The sequence below is a fragment of the Bufo bufo genome, chromosome 2 (genome assembly GCF_905171765.1).
Source record: "Bufo bufo chromosome 2, aBufBuf1.1, whole genome shotgun sequence".
Classification (NCBI taxonomy): domain Eukaryota; kingdom Metazoa; phylum Chordata; class Amphibia; order Anura; family Bufonidae; genus Bufo; species Bufo bufo.
In genome coordinates this window covers 731977576-731997568 of record NC_053390.1, presented here as the reverse complement: position 1 = coordinate 731997568, position 19993 = coordinate 731977576, and the positions used below count along the sequence as shown (strand labels likewise).

Below are 19993 nucleotides of genomic sequence, written 5' to 3'. Positions count from 1 at the left end.
GCTGCCTTTTGCAGCCCTCTAGCTCTTTCCTGGGCTGTTTTACAGCCTTTTTAGTGCCCAAAAGTTCGGGTCCCCATTGACTTCAATGGGGTTCGGGTTCGGGACGAAGTTCGGATCGGGTTCGGATCCCGAACCCGAACATTTCCGGGAAGTTCGGCCGAACTTCTCGAACCCGAACATCCATGTGTTCGCTCAACTCTAGTAAAGACATATAAACATTCAGGGTACATATTATGTTTTTATGGTATGTTTTTAACATCATGAAAGTACTTTGCTGGAATTATTTTTTTTGACCCACAAGGCAAGCAGCTTTCCAGCATTTATCCAGTGTACACCAGATAAGGCTTCTTACTTATTCTGTATTTATCATCGTCACCACTAGAGATGAGCGAATCGAAGTTGAGGAAGTGGAATTTGATCCAAATTTCAGGAAAAATTTTATTTGCACCAAATCTGAATTTCCTCACGCTTTGTGGTAACTAAAATAGCTGCTGCACGTGTTAGTACATGGAGCAAGGAACTCTGCGAACGAGGGGTCATCCACAATGCCATGCATGCAGCCAATCAGCAGCCAGCCAGTCCTCTGATGTCACAGCCCAAAAATAGCCTCAGCCATCTTGGATTCAGCCATTTTCCAGTGTACTTAGTGCAGGGAGAGACTTCAGCAGGTGCTAGGGAAAGTTGTAGAAAAGACTTTAAAACATTTATTTTGATGTATAGAAGTTCAGGTAAAGGATAGGAAGGAATCATTCCTCAGTATTGAAGCAGAATAGGGTTCAGTAGGGGAGTTTACAGCCTGGGTAATAGGAATAATTCTATTACACCTTGCTGCACTAACTGCTGATCTAAATTGCCATTAAACAGCTCTGTAATTACAGCAAACCGTTCTTGTTATTGGGGTGCAAGTGCTGTTTGATACAGCCATTAACAGGGTTTATTACAAGGAAATCTTTCTACAAGGAAATATTTTTTATTAGTGGCAATATATATATATATATATATATATATATATATATTATTTGCCGTTTAGCTGTGCAGTGATATGTTCTAAAGCCCTTTTTGGTGTGTATTAGTGGCACAAAAAAAACTATTTCCGGTTGTGTGGTGAAGTGAGAAAATTACAGCCCCTTTTTGGCATGTATTAGTGGCAAAAAATATATATTTGCCATTCAGCGGTGCAGTTATATGTTCTAAAGCCCTTTTTGGCGTGTATTAGTGTCCAAAAAATTTACCGTATTTTTTGCCCCATAGGACGCACTGCGTCTTATGGGGCGAATGCTGGCAATTTACATTGCAGTCTGCGATGCTGCAGCATCGCAGACTGCAATGTATTAGTGAGGAGGGAGGAGGGGCTGTAGTAGGTGGGGAGAGCGGCGGGGCAGTGCAGGCACTGTACTCTGGCCCCGCAGCTCAGTATGTACTGTATTATACGTAGTGTTAATCATCAGATCTAAACTGAATAATGATGTGCTCCCCCTGCTCCCCATGTGTACCGTACTTACCGGTACACATGTCACGTTCCTGTAGTAAGCACTAGCAGCTAGCAGGCAGGCCGGGTGGCCGTAGCTCACGGAGGTCACGTGCCTGCTCTGCCTGCTTTATGAATGAAGTAGGCAGAGCAGGCACGTGACCTCAGTGAGTTACGGCTGCACGGTATGCCTGCTAGCTGTAAGTATGGTACACATGGGGAGCAGGGGGAGCGCATCATTATTCAGTTTAGATCTGATGATTAACACTACGTATAATACAGTACATACTGAGCTGCGGGGCCAGAGTACAGTCTCCCGCTCTCCCCGCCTACTACAGTCCCTCCCTAGGAATCTGTGAATGGCATAATGATGGGGGGGTCTGTGGATGGCATTATGATGGGGGGATCTGTGGATGGGACTGTTATGGGGGATCTGTGGATGACACATATACCAGTGTCATCCACAGATCCACCACCCCCATAACAGTGCCATCCACAGATCCCCCCATCATAATGCCATCCACAGATCCCACACATAACAGTGCCATCCACAAATTCCCCACCCCATAACAGTGCATCATCCACAGATCCCCCATAATAGTGTCATGCACAGACTGCCATTAGTTCAAACCCACCAAAAGCACACCTTTTGGTCCAAATTTTTTTTTTCTTATTTTCCTCCTCAAAAACCTAGGTGCATCTTATGGGCCGGTGCGTCTTATAGGGTGAAAAATACGGTATATTATTTGCTGTTCATTGGTGCAGTTATATGTTCTAAAGCCCGTTTTGGCATGTATTAGTGGCAAAAAAATATATATTTGCTGTTCAGTGGTGCAGTTATATGTTCTAAAGCCCTTTTTGGCGTGTATTAGTGGCAAAAAAAAAAATATATTATTTCCTGTTCAACATTGCAGTTATATGTTCTAAAGTCCTTTTTGGCGTGTATTACTGGCAAAAAAAATATATATTATTTGCCATTCAGCAGTGCAGTTATATGTTCTAAAGCCCTTTTTGGCGTGCATTAGTGGCATAAAATATATATTATTTGTCGTTCAGCGGTGCAGTTATATGTTCTAAAGCCCTTTTCTGCTTGTATTAGTGGCACTAAAAAAGGACTTATTATCCTTTGTGTGGTGAATTGAGAAAATTACAGCCCTTTTGGCGTGTATTAGTGGCAAACAAATATGTATTTGTGAACGCACCAAATGTAAAGGGGGGGGGGTTTGGAGGGGTTGTTTTTGGGGGTGGGGCTGGCCTGAAAATGTAAAATTATGTACACACAGTAAGTGTGTGTGTGTGAGACACTGCTCCCAGGCCCCTTGTAAGCCAGGGCCCCCAAAGCACCCGCTTCCCCTGCTTCCCTGGTAGTTACGCCACTGCCTCGATGGTAAGGTGTGTCTTTTTGCTGATGACACAAAGATTTGTAACAGGGTTGATGTTCCTGGAGGGATACACCAAATGGAAAAGGATTTTGGAAAACTAGAGGAATGGTCAAAAATATGGCAACTAAAATTTAATGTTGATAAGTGCAAGATAAAGCACCTGGAGCGTAAAAACCCAAGAGCAGAATATAAAATCAGTGATACAGTCCTAACCTCAGCATCTGAGGAAAGGGATTTAGGGGTCATTATTTCAGAAGACTTAAAGGTAGGCAGACAATGTCATAGAGCAGCAGGAAATGCTAGCAGAATGCTTGGGTGTATAGGGAGAGGAATTACCAGTAGAAAGAGGGAGGTGCTCATGCCGCTCTACAGAGCACTAGTGAGACCTCATTTGGAGTATTGTGCTCAGTACTGGAGACCATATCTCCAGAAGGATATTGATACTTTTGAGAGAGTTCATAGAAGAGCTACTAAACTAGTACATGGATTGCAGGATAAAACCTACCAGGAAAGATTAAAGGACCTTAACATGTATAGCTTGGAAGAAAGACGAGACAGAGGGGATATGATAGAAACTTTTAAATACATAAAGGGAATCAACAAGGTAAAAGAGGAGAGAATATTTAAAAGAAGAAAAACTGCTACAAGAGGACATAGTTTTAAATTAGAGGGGCAAAGGTTTAAAAGTAATATTAGGAAGTATTACTTTACTGAGAGAGTAGTGGATGCATGGAATAGCCTTCCTGCAGAAGTGGTAGCTGCAAATACAGTGAAGGAGTTTAAGCATGCATGGGATAGGCATAAGGCCATCCTTCATATAAGATAGGGCCAGGGGCTATCCATAGCATTCAGTATATTGGGCAGACTTGATGGGCCAAATGGTTCTTATCTGCCGACACATTCTATGTTTCTATGTCCAGCCTTCCGCAGCAACCGCAGCATCACCCAGTGGCACGCACCCAATTTCAGGCAGTCAAGGCATCACCACCTCAGCCGAAGGGAGCTGTCTGTACTTCCCATCATCTGCTGGTCCTGATGCTCCTGTTCCTCCTCCTACTCCTCATCAGTCATTCCGTCAGCAATCGATCACTGACTAGTGTTGATCATGAATATTCTAATCACGAATGTTATTGCGAATATCGTCACTTTAAGAATTCGCGAAGATTTAGAATATAGTGCTATATCTTTGTAATCGTGAATATTATAGATTTTTTTTTCATCAGTACCCTCACTGCTTCTTGCTTGTGAGCCAATAAGAAGGCTACAATATCTTTGTCAGATCTTAGCAACATCCCTAGCAACCAATTGGAAAGTTGCCTACCCCTTTACTATATAAGAAACTCCCCAGCAGCCATTTTCTGCAGTTTTTTGCAGTTCTGAGAGAGAGAGCAGTGACATTGTTGTGCTCTGCGCTTTCATCTGGATCCTATTCCTTATCCAATTACATTAGATAATTAGTTAGCTTATATATATAATACAGATAGTTAGTGGGAGATAGTCAATGTAGGTTAGATAGTGATATAGTGTAGCTGATAGGTTCCAGTGCAGGGTGTTAGGTAGTGTGATAGGAATTACTGTTTCTCTGATGTCCATACATACATGCTACAGACACAGTGCTGTGATGTCACAACAATACTGCACCAATTGGTAATAACTACTCAGACCTGATAAAATGTGAAGTTGCATGTATTGCGCCCAAAAAATATGTGCATCATTAGTACCGATTTACGTAATCGTGAAAATAATGACGAGATCACGAATTCTAGAATTCGCGAATTTATTACGAATATTATGCAAAAAAGTTGTGAAATATTGTGAAAACTAATATTGCCTGTGCCGCTTATCACTATCACTGAAGCGATTGCCAAGAGACAACAGTATGCGTGCACTCAACGGCGCAGAAGCTGAATGTGCTCCTGGCCAAGTTTCTGGTGCCGAGGTCCCTGCCTTTTTAAGTGGTGGACTCTGCCCCTTTCAGAGAACTGATGGCTTGTGCTGAGCCGCGGTGGAGAGTCCCAAGCCGTCATTTCTTTGCCAAAAAGGCAGTACCAGCCCTGCCTGTCGGTATCTGCCAATGTGCATGGCAGCGCGGACGTGTGGAGCTGTAACTACGGTCAGGGACAATACATGTCCTTTACGGCCCTCTGGGTAAATGTATCACCAGGACTACAGGATTAAAAACGTCATTCCACTGCTTCATGTCCTGGAACAGATGCTGGTAAATATGGCTAGTCAGGGGACTGGAGACGTGGCGCCTAGATCTCATGGCCACATGAGCCCTGTTGGGGCTAAACTGGAGGAGGAGGAGGACATTGGAGCACAAGCAATGTGTAGTGAAATGGGTTGTTGGTTTTTCTACACAGGTGACAGGAGAGGAGGTGCAGCCAGAGGAGCTACAGGGCGTTAAGGAAGACAAGGCAGAGGAACCAGACACACCGTGGCAGTTTGCAGTGGAGATGGAGGCAGGGAGTCCCTCCGAGTCACTGGCACAAATGGCTCAATGCATGCTCACTTGCTTGCGTAGTGACAGCCGAATTGTCACCATTCGGCAGAGGGATGACTTCTGGCCCTCCACCTTGTTGGACTGCTGATAGGGAGGACAAACTGAACTACTATAGAGACATCCAATATAGTGAGTTGGCCGCTGCCTATCTGCGCCATCGTCCATCCTCTTACAGGTCTGACCGGGGGGGGGCCCTCTGCACTCACGTTCCTCTGCCATGGCTGCTGTGGCGGTGGGGGAACAGGAGCAGTTCCAGCTCCATCAGCAGCAACTTAAATCTAGAGTCGCTGATGAGCAGCTTTCTTCATCCGCCTAGTGAAGAAACTACTCACCAGTAGCAGCAACTAGACCTGGAGCAGGACCTGAACCAGCAGGTGGTGGCATACTGTCACGGCCTTTTCTGTGTGCGCTGTGACACTGGTGCCATGCTTGCTGCTGCCGGTGGCAACGTGTTGCTGTTATGGCATGTGGTGGCAGTGTCTCGGCTTTGGCTGTGTGCGCCGTGACATGGTTGCCACGCATGCTGTTGCCGGGGACAACGTTGTGGCTGGTGTGTGCACTTCCCCTTTAAGTTGTAGCCTTCCCCTGTCTCGTGCAGTAAGGGTTAACTACCTTGCTGGGTGTGGTCACTAGGTGCTTATTATACCTGTGGCTTAAGGTCAGGAGTCAGTTGTACTCCAGCCTTGGTGTGTACTGGAGTTATGCTCCTTGTCTGGTTCTTCCATCTTCCAGTGTGAGGGCCACCTAGTGGGACATCGATGTCTCCAGCGATGTCTTCCCATTCTATCCTCCATGTTCCCCTACCTTACCTGTGTGGATGTTTGGTGTGGGTTTATGTTCAAGGCTTGGTGTCTCGTCTTGTTGTTGTTACATGTCTGGTAAGTTGGCGTTTTATGTCCAGCATGTATGCAAGTCGTACCCTGTTAGTTGTGCCTCCGGAAGGGGGCTCCATGGTTTCCCAGAGGGGTGAACCAGAAGCCAAGTCTGGGTGCTGTTGCTGGAATGCTGGTTCCTGTGTGTCAGTACGTACTGCATCCGTGGTGTTTGGATTGCAGTACGTTTGTATGGGTTATAGTTTACCTTGGTGTGGTGTTTATCTGTCATTCCACTTGGCTTCCTTTCCCTGCTGCTAGGCCAGGTCGTCTCTCCCTTGCTCCTATGTGAGGGATTATCAGGACGACTCAGGGCCAAAGGTATCCTGGGTATGAGCCTTCCTACCATCCAGGTCCGATCATACGGTGAGGAGTAAGGGTGAGGATTAGGGATGCTGTAGGAGGTGACCTGCTCCCTGATCCTGGCATCCTGGCCTAGCTGCTTCCCTATTATACCTTACATTGTACGGTGGGGGGTTTCCCCCACTCCCCACCGTGACACATACTTGGACAGCACCCTGCCACCCCACATTGAAAATCCGCTGGACTACTGGGCAGCCAAACTGGATTTGTGGCTGCAACTGGCCGAGTTTGCCCTGGAAAAGCTTTCCTGCCTGGCCAGTAGTTTTTCTTCTAGCTACCTGCCTCAGTTACTATTCTGATGCTGCCACCCACCTGATGCCACACATCTGATGCCAAGTGCTCCTTCTTTCACCCAACATCTTCAGCTGGTACTGGTATTGCCACCCACCTCCCCACTCTGTCACCGGCTCACTGCTGCTGCTGCTGCTGCTGCCACCTCCACACTACTGTATGTCACCTTGTCACTCTGTGGTCTCCTGATGCTGCTGCCACCTCCACACTATGTCACCTTGCCACTCTGTGGTCTCCTGATGCTGCTGCTACCTCAACACTATGTCACCTTGCCACTCTGTGGTCTCCTGATGCTGCTGCTACCTCAACACTATGTCACCTTGCCACTCTGTGGCCTCCTGATGAGGCTGCTGCCACCTCCACACTCTGTCATTGTGCCACCCTGTTGCCTCCTCATGCTGCTATTGCTGCTGCTACCTCCACACTGTCATTGTGCCACTCTATGGCCTCATCCTGATGTTGCTGCTGCCGCCACCTCCACACTCTGTCATTGTGCCACCCTGTGACCTCCTGATGCTGCCACCTCCACACTGTCATTGTGCCACTCTGTGGCCTCCTCCTGATGCTGCTGCCCCTTTCAGACCTCTGTCATTGGGCCACTCTGTGGTCTCCTCTTGCTGCTTCCACCTCACCACTATTTCATAGGGCCACTCTGTGGACTTCTCATGCTGTTCACATCCTCCCCACTTCATCACTGGGCCACTATTTTGCCTTTTGGCCTGGCTGACATCATCATTTATTTGACCCTTCCTCTGATCTGTCATAAGGAAGGAAAAATGAGATGCTCAACGGATCCTGTCTATGCAACAGCTGTAAGGCCTGCATGACATGGTCTCTATTTTGCATCAGTATTGGCTTATGATTTGGTAGCCAAAAGCAGGAGTGGATACAAAACATAGAAGACAGGCAACTATTCCATTCACATGGTATCTCTGTTTTAGAACCACTCCTGTTTTTTTTTGGGCTTTAGCAATACTGATGGATTAGTGACCAAATGCTGACCGAGTGAAGGCAGATGCTCCACAGAAAGGATCCGTTTTTTTGGGGTTTATTGTTCTGACGGATCAGAGGAAGGGCAAAATAATCAGTGACGTCAACACAAACTTACAGCTGACACCCTCTCCACTCTGTCAGGGGGCCTCTACTTGTATAAGCGTTTAATAGAACAGGTTCTGTAGACATCTATGTGGAATCAGCTGAGTTATTTGGTCAGTTTTAGCCTCGTAAGTGCCAAAATAAGTGAAGTATGCAGTGATTCTAAGAGCGATGCGTGTCATCTGCATGTCATACTGACTCACAGTATTGTTTCACTACCAGAGCAGACTCCCTATGCGTGTTACTGCAAGGCACAGTGTTCTACACACTATAAAGGCTCTCTGCAGCCAGGAAATATCTGTTTTTTAACACGATTTGCCGCAAATAAATTCAGATGGAATCAAATTTATTTTTTAAATTAGACGAACCAGCCGAATCAAATTTATTGGAAATTTACTCATCTCTAGTCACCATCATCAGCTAGCTGAGGCTAAAATTGTCCAAACTCCACATGTCTCTCTTTGGAGGACCTTGACTGTCTACATATTCCTCAAACAGCCCATTGATTTCAGAGACCTTGGAAAGCTTAATTTCCTTTGTGGTGGCACTGCAGGAGAATTTAATCATTGTTGCTAGGTTCCCTAGCAGATTACCGCTGATCACTGGAGGTCTTAGCAGCTGATTAGCCTATGATACCATACATATTACTTTCATGGGACTTCTATTAAAAAAGGGATTCTTAAAAGTGGACAATTCCCTTAACATAAGACAAAGGTGAGAAAATCTATTCTGGGGTTCCTTGGACAACAATTGAATAATAATTATTAGAATCAATAATTTAGAAGCAGAAGTGTTCTAACAAGTTGTGGACTTTTGAGATTCTACAACATTGGGCCACTTTACATGGGCTGATGCACAGGGCAATGATCAGGAACAAACTGTTTGTTCCTGATCATTTCTCGCTCAGTTAGCTGCATTTATATCCAGCAATTGTCACTGCTGTATGGATAATTGATCAGGTCACACAACTCAAAAGAGTTTGCTTGTTTGTCAGGTGATTGCCTGCACATTAACATATGAACATTTGTTTCCAATATTTGGCCTGAAAATCTGCCCATGCAAATGGGCCCTAAGTCCTGTAAATTTATTACCATTCCTATGTAGCTTTCACAGCAGCCTTCAGACTTTGAATGAGTCACAAAGTGAAGACTGTCATAAAGCAACCTGACAGAGAAGACACAGAATCTGAATTCCCAGGAAAGCTCTGCTGTATAAAGGAAAACAGCCATGGCTAAAGCGAGATTCCTATAGTAACAGTATCTTACTGTAAGGGAGATTCCTATAGTAACAGTATCTTTTCCACAAGCGCTAATTGCTGCTTATAGGAACAATTAGATAGGATTCAAATGGGGTTATCTCCTGCTGACCTGAGGAGCCGGGTATATTTTTATGTCAGAGTCTAGGCCACTGGACGATCATTTGGTATTCTACAAAAATACATTAATTTTTCAAAACTGTTAGGGTGGTGTAACACACAGCTTTTTGTGGGATTTTTTTATGCTGTTTTGTGAGCCACTGTGTCCTCAAGAATCCCATACATAGGACACATAGGCACAAGTGGGAATCTTAGGTGGCTTTCTAAATATAAAGCAGTTCCATGAATCCAAATAAAGAAGTAGAAGACAAAAATGTTGCACTCATCATTCCTTAATTTAACCTTTCTTCAGTGTAGCTTAGAAAATCCAATGACACATGGGTGTTGCTCCAGTGGTCCATGCCTACCACCATGTCTCTCTTGTGCCTATCCACTGGAGCACATAACTAGTTGCCTGCTCTGTCTCCCTGGGGGCTTGTGTTTGTAGGTGTTCCTCTGCTCCTTCTCACTGGGTAGGTCTGCTCATTCTTACCTAGGCTGACACCTACTTACTGCCGGGTTCTGCCTCTCACTGCCTTATAGGGCACATGCATGTACATTCCGATTTTGAAAGGGCCAGAACGCACCTTCATTTTTTTCATACTATGTCTGGCCACCCTAGGGTATTTAAGTCACCTTCCTTTGTGGAAGGGTGCCTCAGCAATAGGTTCTAATTGTCTAGTTTCCTGCAAAGGTGTGCTGCTTGTATTGTTCCACTTTCATACTAACTTCCGCCTGTCTCTGGATTTGACTCTTTGCTGCCTGACATGACCTCCATACTGACACTGTGCTGCCTGCTCTGAACTTGGACTGACTTTGAATTGCACAAACTCTGCCTGCCCTGACCTTGGCTATTCCAGGACTAGAGTTTTGGCTGAGCCCCCTGTGTGTTGCACCAGTGTGTCTTGACCTACAGTGTACTGAACAAAGACCCTGGTGGTTTCCCCTCCAGTGGAGTCCAGATCCCTGTATAGGTGTTAAATAGTGAAGACCAAGGGAGGCTACTTTAAAAAGGTCTTTAGGAGTAGCCCCAAGTAAAATGTGTTCAGTAGACAAAGCAGATGTATATCCACTTCATAACAATTGGAAGAGCAGGTACAAAATACAACAGTAATTTTGATTGAGTAGACGTTTCTTCTGGCCTTCACCTGGAACTGATGCCAGTGGGCCAGACTTAAAGGCAAACCACATCTACTCCAACACATGTTTTGAAAATTATACACTTAGGGGGTCAATTATTAAGAGCAGCGTTTTAGACGCATCGTAATCCGGACACATTCATTTTAATCGAGCTATGTACATGTGCGTTGGTTTTCACGCATCACTTGTGCATTGTGTGAAAATCGCAGCATGTTCTATATTCTGCGTTTTTCACGCAATGCTGGCCCCATGGAAGTGAATGGGGCTGCGTTAAAATCGCAACGCATCCACAAGCAAGTGCAGATGTGATGCGTTTTTAACAGATGGTTGCTAATAGATGTTGTTTGTATACCTTCAGTTTTTTATCACGCGTGTGCAAAATGCATTAAATTGCTTTGCACCCACTCGATAAAAACTGAACAAATGAACGCGATCGCAGGCAAAACTGAATGACTTTGCTTGCAAAATCGAGCATTTTTCACTGAACGCATTCGCAACACATCTGGACCTAATCCGGACGCTCTCGTTTGCCATGGGACTTATGTAGAGGCGTCTAGCTGTCTTACATTGAGACCTATTTCTACACCTAAGAAAGTAAATGAGACAGGCTACCGGCCTGTCCCCTTCCCCGGCCACACCACGCCCACTTTTTTAGACCTGGTGTGAGTGGGGAAAAGTCGCCGATTGAGCTAACCGTTTCATCACAATCTGTATACAAACAACATCTATTAGCAACCATCTGTTAAAAACGCATTACATCTGCACTTGCTTGTGGATGCGTTGCGATTTTAACGCAGCCCCATTTACTTCCATGGGGCCAGCATTGCGTGAAAAACGCAGAATATAGAACATGCTGCGATTTTCACACAATGCACAAGTGATGCGTGAAAACCAACGCACATGTACATAGCTCGATTGAAATGAATGTGTCTGGATTACGATGCGTCTAAAACGCTGCTCTTAATAAATGACCCCCTAAGGGTATAATTTTCAAAACATGTGTTGGAGTAGATGTGGTTTGCCTTTAAGTCTGGCCCACTGGCCCACCCAATATAGGCATATTTCAGCTTCATAAATGACTACCTTAGTAACTACTCAAAAAAGTAACACATTGGTTGCATAATAAAAGCAATCTGTATACAAGTAGAGAAAAGCTTTCAGGCCATTTTTTCTTATTAAAACCTAATGTGCCCATTGCTTTGGTGAGCATTATCCACCCTCCCTCCCTCCTTGCATTGTATTATGATGATTACCTACAGAATAACAGACATCTATCTGCCAAAGACGAGAAAATCACAAAATATTTGAGTCTACTGAATGCTTTTTTTCTAATATGAATATCACATATTCCACATTTTTTTTATAGGATTACAACCACAGCTGCCTGCATGATGGATCTACGCCGATATCCCCTAGATGAACAGAATTGCACACTTGAGATTGAAAGTTGTAAGTAAACTTGAATTAGCTTTTTAAAGTTCAAGCATGGGTTTCAAATTATTAATAAATTGCCTCAATATGTGCTGCTATCCTATGGTGTGTTTTTTTTATTTTTATTTTTTTTTGGGGGGGGGGGGGGGTTGAGTATTCTATTGTACATTTTTTCTTGCTCTGTTGCAAACTGATTTCCCTTGCTTAGATATTCCAAACAAGCAACAGTTCAGTGTAAAGCAAGGTTGAGCAAAAACCAGCAGTCTGTGCTGCTGATGAGACAGAATGTCAATTTGAAACTACCTCACATTTCAAAAAAGATAATGCAGCTAAGAAGTAATCACTCATCAGATATGTAGTTTTACAGAACAAGGCAAAAAAAAAGCTGCAAATAACACTATTAATGAAATTGCAATTCACTGATATTTTCTCGTATTATTACTTTTTTACATTTTTCTTTTTTATGGGGAATTGTAATGTGTGCTCATTTTTCAATGCACTCATTGTAACTCATTACTTGCTAGAGATACAGGTCCATTTTAAGGGGATATTAATATGTTAACCATTTACAGCATGTCCACACAATATGCCAAAAAATGCCGGATAGGCGTGTGTCCCACCTCGTAGATAATCAACTATCAGGAACAGGGTGGTCCACTAACCCTGTTTGGACAGTCATAGCCATTCCCATGAACTTGAATAGAGGTGCAGTCACTTCTCCACTAAACTCCAAGCAGAATTTGGCAGCCCTAAATCTACAAATGGTGGTCATTAAAGGTGGATCTTTCATTCAACATTCACAGCATATCATAGACATACCATAAATGTTACAAATGTGAATTCCCCTTTATCTTCTCTGTATATGGTGTGATAGTGTTAAAGGGCAGTCTAATCAGTAGACTCAGTGGCGGTCTTATATATCGCCATGCGCATCTTGTTAAACTGCTGCCACATTTAAAGTTAATCTGTTACTTTATAGATAGACTTGCTGTGCCTCAGTATTAAAGGGTGGTCTAATACACTGCGTGCAGAATTATTAGGCAAATGAGTATTTTGACCACATCATCCTCTTTATGCATGGTGTCTTACTCCAAGCTGTATAGGCTTGAAAGCCTACTACCAATTAAGCATATTAGGTGATGTGCATCTCTGTAATGAGAAGGGGTGTGGTCTAATGACATAAACACCCTATATTAGGTGTGCATAATTATTAGGCAACTTCCTTTCCTTTGGCAAAATGGGTCAAAAGAAGGACTTGACAGGCTCAGAAAAGTCAAAAATAGTGAGATATCTTGCAGAGGGATGCAGCACTCTTAAAATTGCAAAGCTTCTGAAGCGTGATCATCGAACAATCAAGCGTTTCATTCAAAATAGTCAACAGGGTCGCAAGAAGCGTGTGGAAAAACCAAGGCGCAAAATAACTGCCCATGAACTGAGAAAAGTCAAGCGTGCAGCTGCCAAGATGCCACTTGCCACCAGTTTGGCCATATTTCAGAGCTGCAACATCACTGGAGTGCCCAAAAGCACAAGGTGTGCAATACTCAGAGACATGGCCAAGGTAAGAAAGGCTGAAAGACGACCACCACTGAACAAGACACACAAGCTGAAACGTCAAGACTGATTTTTCTAAGGTTTTATGGACTGATGAAATGAGAGTGAGTCTTGATGGGCCAGATGGATGGGCCCGTGGCTGGATTGGTAAAGGGCAGAGAGCTCCAGTCCGACTCAGACGCCAGCAAGATGGAGGTGGAGTACTGGTTTGGGCTGGTATCATCAAAGATGAGCTTGTGGGGCCTTTTCGGGTTGAGGATGGAGTCAAGCTCAACTCCCAGTCCTACTGCCAGTTTCTGGAAGACACCTTCTTCAAGCAGTGGTACAGGAAGAAGTCTGCATCCTTCAAGAAAAACATGATTTTCATGCAGGACAATGCTCCATCACACGCGTCCAAGTACTCCACAGCGTGGCTGGCAAGAAAGGGTATAAAAGAAGAAAATCTAATGACATGGCCTCCTTGTTCACCTGATCTGAACCCCATTGAGAACCTGTGGTCCATCATCAAATGTGAGATTTACAAGGAGGGAAAACAGTACACCTCTCTGAACAGTGTCTGGGAGGCTGTGGTTGCTGCTGCACGCAATGTTGATGGTGAACAGATCAAAACACTGACAGAATCCATGGATGGCAGGCTTTTGAGTGTCCTTGCAAAGAAAGGTGGGCTATATTGGTCACTGATTTGTTTTTGTTTTGTTTTTGAATGTCAGAAATGTATATTTGTGAATGTTGAGATGTTATATTGGTTTCACTGGTAAAAATAAATAATTGAAATGGTTATATATTTGTTTTTTGTTAAGTTGCGTAATAATTATGCACAGTAATAGTCACCTGCACACACAGATATCCCCCTAAAATAGCTAAAACTAAAAACAAACTAAAAACTACTTCCAAAAATATTCAGCTTTGATATTAATGAGTTTTTTGGGTTCATTGAGAACATGGTTGTTGTTCAATAATAAAATTAATCCTCAAAAATACAACTTGCCTAATAATTCTGCACTCCCTGTATATTACCATGTGCATCTTGTTCAACTGTTGCCATATTCACAGATAATCTGTTAGTTAAACATAGACTTACTGTGCTATGCAATGAAGCAAACTCTAAATGTCACACGTTATACATCTTTACATGCAATTTTAAGAAAAAGTATGTGAACCCTTTGGAATGATATGGATTTCTGCACAAATTGGTCATAAAATGTGATCTGATTTTCATCTAAGTCACAACAATAGACAATCACAGTTTGCTTAAACTAAGAATAAAATGTTACCATGTTTTATTGAACACACCATGTAAACATTCACAGTGCAAGTGGAAAAAGTATGTGAACCCTTGGATTTAATAACTGGTTGAACCTCCTTTGGCAGCAATAACGTCAACCAAACGTTTCCTGTAGTTGCAGATCAGACGTGCACAACGGTCAGGAGTAATTCATGACCATTCCTCTTTACAGAACTGTTTCAGTTCAGCAATATTCTTGGGATGTCTGGTGTGAATCGCTTCCTTGAGGTCATGCCACAGCATCTCAATCGAGTTGAGGTCAGGACTCTGAGTGGGCCACTCCAGAAGGTGCATTTTCTTCTGTTTAAGCCATTCTGTTGTTGATTTACTTCTATGCTTTGGGTCGTTGTCCTGTTGCAACACCCATCTTCTGTTGAGCTTCAGCTGGTGGACAGACGGCCTTAAGTTCTTAAGTTCTCCAGAAAAATGTCTCCAGAAAAATGTCTGATAAACTTGGGAATTCATTTTTCCTTTGATGATAGCAATCCGTCCAGGCCCTGATGCAGCAAAGCAGCCCCAAACCATGATGCCCCCACCACCATACTTCACAGTTGGGATGAGGTTTTGATGTTGGTGTGCTGTGCCTCTTTTTCTCCACACATAGTGTTGTGTGTTTCATCCAAACAACTCAACTTTGGTTTCATCTGTCCACAGAATATTTTGCCAGTACTGCTGTGGAACATCAAGGTGCTCTTGGGCAAACTGTAAATGTGCAGCAATGTTTTCTTTTGGACAGCAGTGGCTTCCTCTGTGGTATCCTCCCATGAAATCCATTCTTGTTTGGTGTTTTACATATCGTAGATTCGCTAACAGGGATGTTAGCATATGTCAGAGACTTTTGTAAGTCTTTAGCTGACACTCTAGGATTCTTCTTCACCTCATTGAGCAGTCTGCGCTGTGCTCTTGCAGTCATCTTTACAGGATGGCCACTCCTAGGGAGAGTAGCAGCAGTGCTGAACTTTCTCCATTTATAGACAATCTGTCTTACCGTGGACTGATGAACAGCAAGGCTTTTGGAGATACTTTTATAACCCTTTCCAGCTTTATGCAAGTCAACAATTCTTAATCGTAGGTCTTCTGAGAGCTCTTTTGTGCGAGGCATCATTCACATCAGGCAATGCTTCTTGTGAAAAGCAAACCCAGAACTGGTGTGTGTTTTTTATAGGGCAGGGCAGCTGTAACCAACACCTCCAATCTCATCTCATTGATTGGACTCCAGTTGGCTGACACCTCACTCCAATTAGCTCTTGGAGATGTCATTAGTCTAGGGGTTCACATAATTTTTCCACCTGCACTGTAAATGTTTACCTGGTGTGTTCAATAAAAACATGGTAACATTTAATTATCTGTGTGTTATTAGTTTAAGCCGACTGTGATTGTCTATTGTTGTGACTTAGAGGAAGATCAGATCACAATTTATGACCAATTTGTGCAAAAATCCATATCACTCCAAAGAGTTCACATACTTTTTCTTGCAACTGTATGTTGTATGTATAGTCCTCAGTGCCAAGAACTGAACTCAAAATGATATTTGGTCTTGGCTTTGTGCACTGTATTGACAACACTGACCAGAGCAGTATATTGAAGCACACAATAAAATATAATTTACACCCAACTGTAGTCTCTGGACTGCTGACAGGTCCACTTAGTAGCAGTGGGAAATGTGAATTACCCTACCAGTTTTAAGTTATTATTCAATTAACCAAAAGCTAGAATGAGAGATTCTGTCTAAAGCAAAAGTGATTGCTACTAAAAAATATAAACAAGTGCACATGTGGGTGAATTTTTCCACTTTGGATCAAGCCACAAATATACATTGATTCTACAGGAAAAATAAGAGAATTCTGTACATTGTTGTTTGCACAGGAGTCTATGAGTGAATTATGTCACTGTATACATATACAGTCATACATATTGGAGCCTATAGTCAGCAGTATCTGTTGGGAAATACTCCCCAATTTTTTGAGAGAAGGCTCTTTCTGTCACTTTAAGGCTTTGTTCACATTACTGCTTGAATCTATTTCTAAGTGGTGAGATTTCAATAACAAACGGTGTTATAGTGATGGAATGAAAATTGTAAGGAAACCTACAGTTTAACAAAATGTTAGATGAATAATTTCATTGGTGTTCAATACAGTCTCCTATTTCTCTCAGGTCATTATATCAGAATTTGTGAAGCCATTACATGGATTGCTGTTCAGTAGTGATGCCAACATAATAGGAAAACCTGCAGAACTGAATTTGGAAGAATGATTTGGTCAAAATGTTTTTCCCTGTACAACATTGAGGCTCTGTAGGATGAATGAGGTCAAAATGTCCCATGCTTATGTCCCGTCCTTACTTACAGAATGAGGTGGTTGACCACTGACCACCTTGTTCCTCCACATCAGCTTTGCAAGCTCTAGGATTGTTGACTTAGTAAGGTTGGAGCATTGTTGGATTTTATTAAGAGTCGTATTTGGCAGATTTTATGTTGGTTTTGTACGGATCAATAGTGTAGTATATGTACGTGCAATACAAAATAGAAAAAAACTGTCAGAACAGTGACAAACTCCCGTCATACTGTACATGTATTTCAGATCAGATGGACTAACAGACAGAAAGAAGAAAAGTCTTGCTTCCCTGCCTCACAGAGATGATTTTGCAGCATAAGCTCATTTTAAAAATAATCATTGTTTTATTTCTAAGTAACCTTTCTTTTATTCGGGATGTGTTTTGGCTGTGTTATTAAAAGTTTGTGAAAATCTATTCTCTTTTAACTTTGCTTTAGGCTTTTTTCTCAAGAACAGTTATATAACTTGTGTACTGAATTGCACTGAGTCATATTAGAGTATAAAAAGACATTTACCTTTGGCCACAAGTACGTTATATTCCCCAGGTAACCTGGCGTCCTTTTATGAAAGTCATTGTATAGATCATGTGATTTAAGTCGTTGCAATTGTTTTTGTTGTTAAACCCTTAATGACTCAGGCATTTCGGGTCTTTAGGACCAGACAGTCTAACAACAGCTACTGGTCAAATAGCTATAACCTATATTTTTTTTAGGCTATTAAATTGATGTTTCTATCATTTTTTTAAAAAGAGAATGATAATCAGTAATGGAAAACTTCTGTAAAACAACAAAAACATTGTTTCCCAAAGTAAGTATTTGTCAAGTCATTCTTTAGATTCCCTAATTAATCATTAATAATTGGAAATGCCAGCAAGTGACATGTCAGATCCTAGAGGTGTCAGTCAATCATGTTAGAGAAAGCCTGGAGGTATATATTGGCAAAAAAAAGGAGATGAACCAATAGTCCTTGGCACTAGTTCTAGTAGGAAGTTGTTCTTATAGTTTTTGAAAATCTATTCTCTATAAAGTTTGTTTTAGGCAACATTTAAAAATTCTAAAGCAGTACATTTAATCTCCAACTCCAGGAACACCCAAAATCCCTGCCCCTTTTGCAGCCTGGATTGTGGGATTGTCCCATATGATATACATATAAGAGTATAAAAATTCATCTACCTGTATGGGCCAAGAAAGAAAGGTTGCAGCAAGCCATAGCGTTGTGTGTGAGTATGAGTGGCGTGATGGGAGTTGTAGTAGTACTCACAGTTCTGATGCTTTTTGTACAGTGATGTTGAAGGTCACACATTTCTTCCCTTTGGGCACTCTCCGTTTCTGGGGTTTTCCTGCCTGATGATGGTTGAAGTGCCCTTGATGTTGCATGTTTTGAGGTGCAAGGCAGTGTCCTGGTTGTCGTGCTACCAACATTTTGCCATGTAGTAGTAGGGCAGGGAGTAATAATGAGGCAGTTGTGCAGAAGACCAGTTCTTTACTGAAAAATTCAAACGCCAACAGATTAGGATAGTTCAAAGTGTCTCTTTAAATTAGTCTTCCTTACTCTACCCTTCTCTATTTAACTTTATTATAAGCATCTAGACATTGGGTGTAACACTTCTTGTAAAGCAATTTAATGCAACTCACAGGGCAGTTCACCTCAACGGCAGGAAAAACTCTGCTCCTTTTTTGAACAGATTGTTTACAGTACACCTCCACTAAATCCACCTTGGGATGTGGAGATATTCACAGTGGGTCAGTTTGATATGCTTATGCACCAGAGGTAACTCCTGAACTTGGATGCTATAGAGTTGATAAGTCCTTTTAGACAGGTTTTCACTACCGGGCTTTCTCTAAACCTGTTACATCTGACCTGCTTTTGTAGTTGTTCTCTCTGGCACAGCGATAGATGGATCCAGTTCCAGGCCCTGAATTGCTGATCTGCTTTGCGATAGTACCAAACAAGGGTCATAACAGAATATTCTGGAACTGTCTTTAGGATGACTTGTATGTAATTTTAACCTTTAAAAATATTTAGCTCAAAATAATTTCAAAAGGTATTTGTTGTGGTAAGAATACAAAAATTAAAAAAGAAATGCAGGTGGTGCTTTTATTAGTAAGTCCATTGTTCTCGTATAGAGGATGTGTTATCAGAAAATGACATTTTTTAAATAAAGTTTTTATGTTGAACATATTTTTTAAGAATTTTTGGTGATTTCATTTATATTTTTTAACATTCCTATAATCCAATGGTTTTCACACTGCCCACTAAACCTAATATCAATTCCTTATCTGTAGAGATTACTCTTCAGCAGTCATGTCATTATGACAGACATGATTACGATGACAGATAACATAGTAGATAACACAGGATCCACCATTCACAATATCTTTCCCCTCACTACGCAGTTTCTTTGCACAGGTATGTCTAGAAAACTCTTCCACCGAAGTCACTAAATATCTCCTGTCTATTGTGGCCAATGGTCTATGTGGCTTTTGCAAAGAATTTCTCTTAATGCTCTTAATATCAACTCAGGCAAGATAGCTAAAATGAAATATAATTGTGAACTAAACTCAGATTTGAAAATACATATAAAATATAGGTGATACATTCACTTTTGGTTGTCCCTCACATTTAGAGCAGCCTCAAGTACTGTCACTATCATTAGTGTAGCACTCTCAGAATTATGCCCCTTCATCAGTACTATTATCCACAGATATACAGTACTTCATTCATCTTCTTTTTATTGCTTCTTCACACAAGTACAGCTTTTTTTCTGTGTAGTCCTCTCTTGATTCATCTCTTGTTCAACCTTTAAAAATGTGCATGCTTCTCTCTAACCTTAAACGGTCTGTAAACACTCACCACATTATTAGTGTCCATTTTCTATGTCAATTATGCATTAACAAGACATAATCAAATACAGACAATCAATAC

General features: G+C 42.2%; 1 protein-coding gene across 5 annotated transcripts in view; it reads left to right on the top strand.

Moving 5' to 3' along the window:
* The window catches only part of GABRB1 (gamma-aminobutyric acid type A receptor subunit beta1), a 664547-nt gene that overhangs the window by 478661 nt on the left and 165893 nt on the right, over positions 1–19993 (top strand). For all 5 annotated transcript variants that reach the window (XM_040418916.1, XM_040418912.1, XM_040418911.1 and 2 more), the window contains one exon: positions 11835–11917. In XM_040418916.1, coding sequence (XP_040274850.1) covers positions 11835–11917 — 83 coding nt within the window. The remainder of the gene's footprint in view (positions 1–11834; positions 11918–19993) is intronic.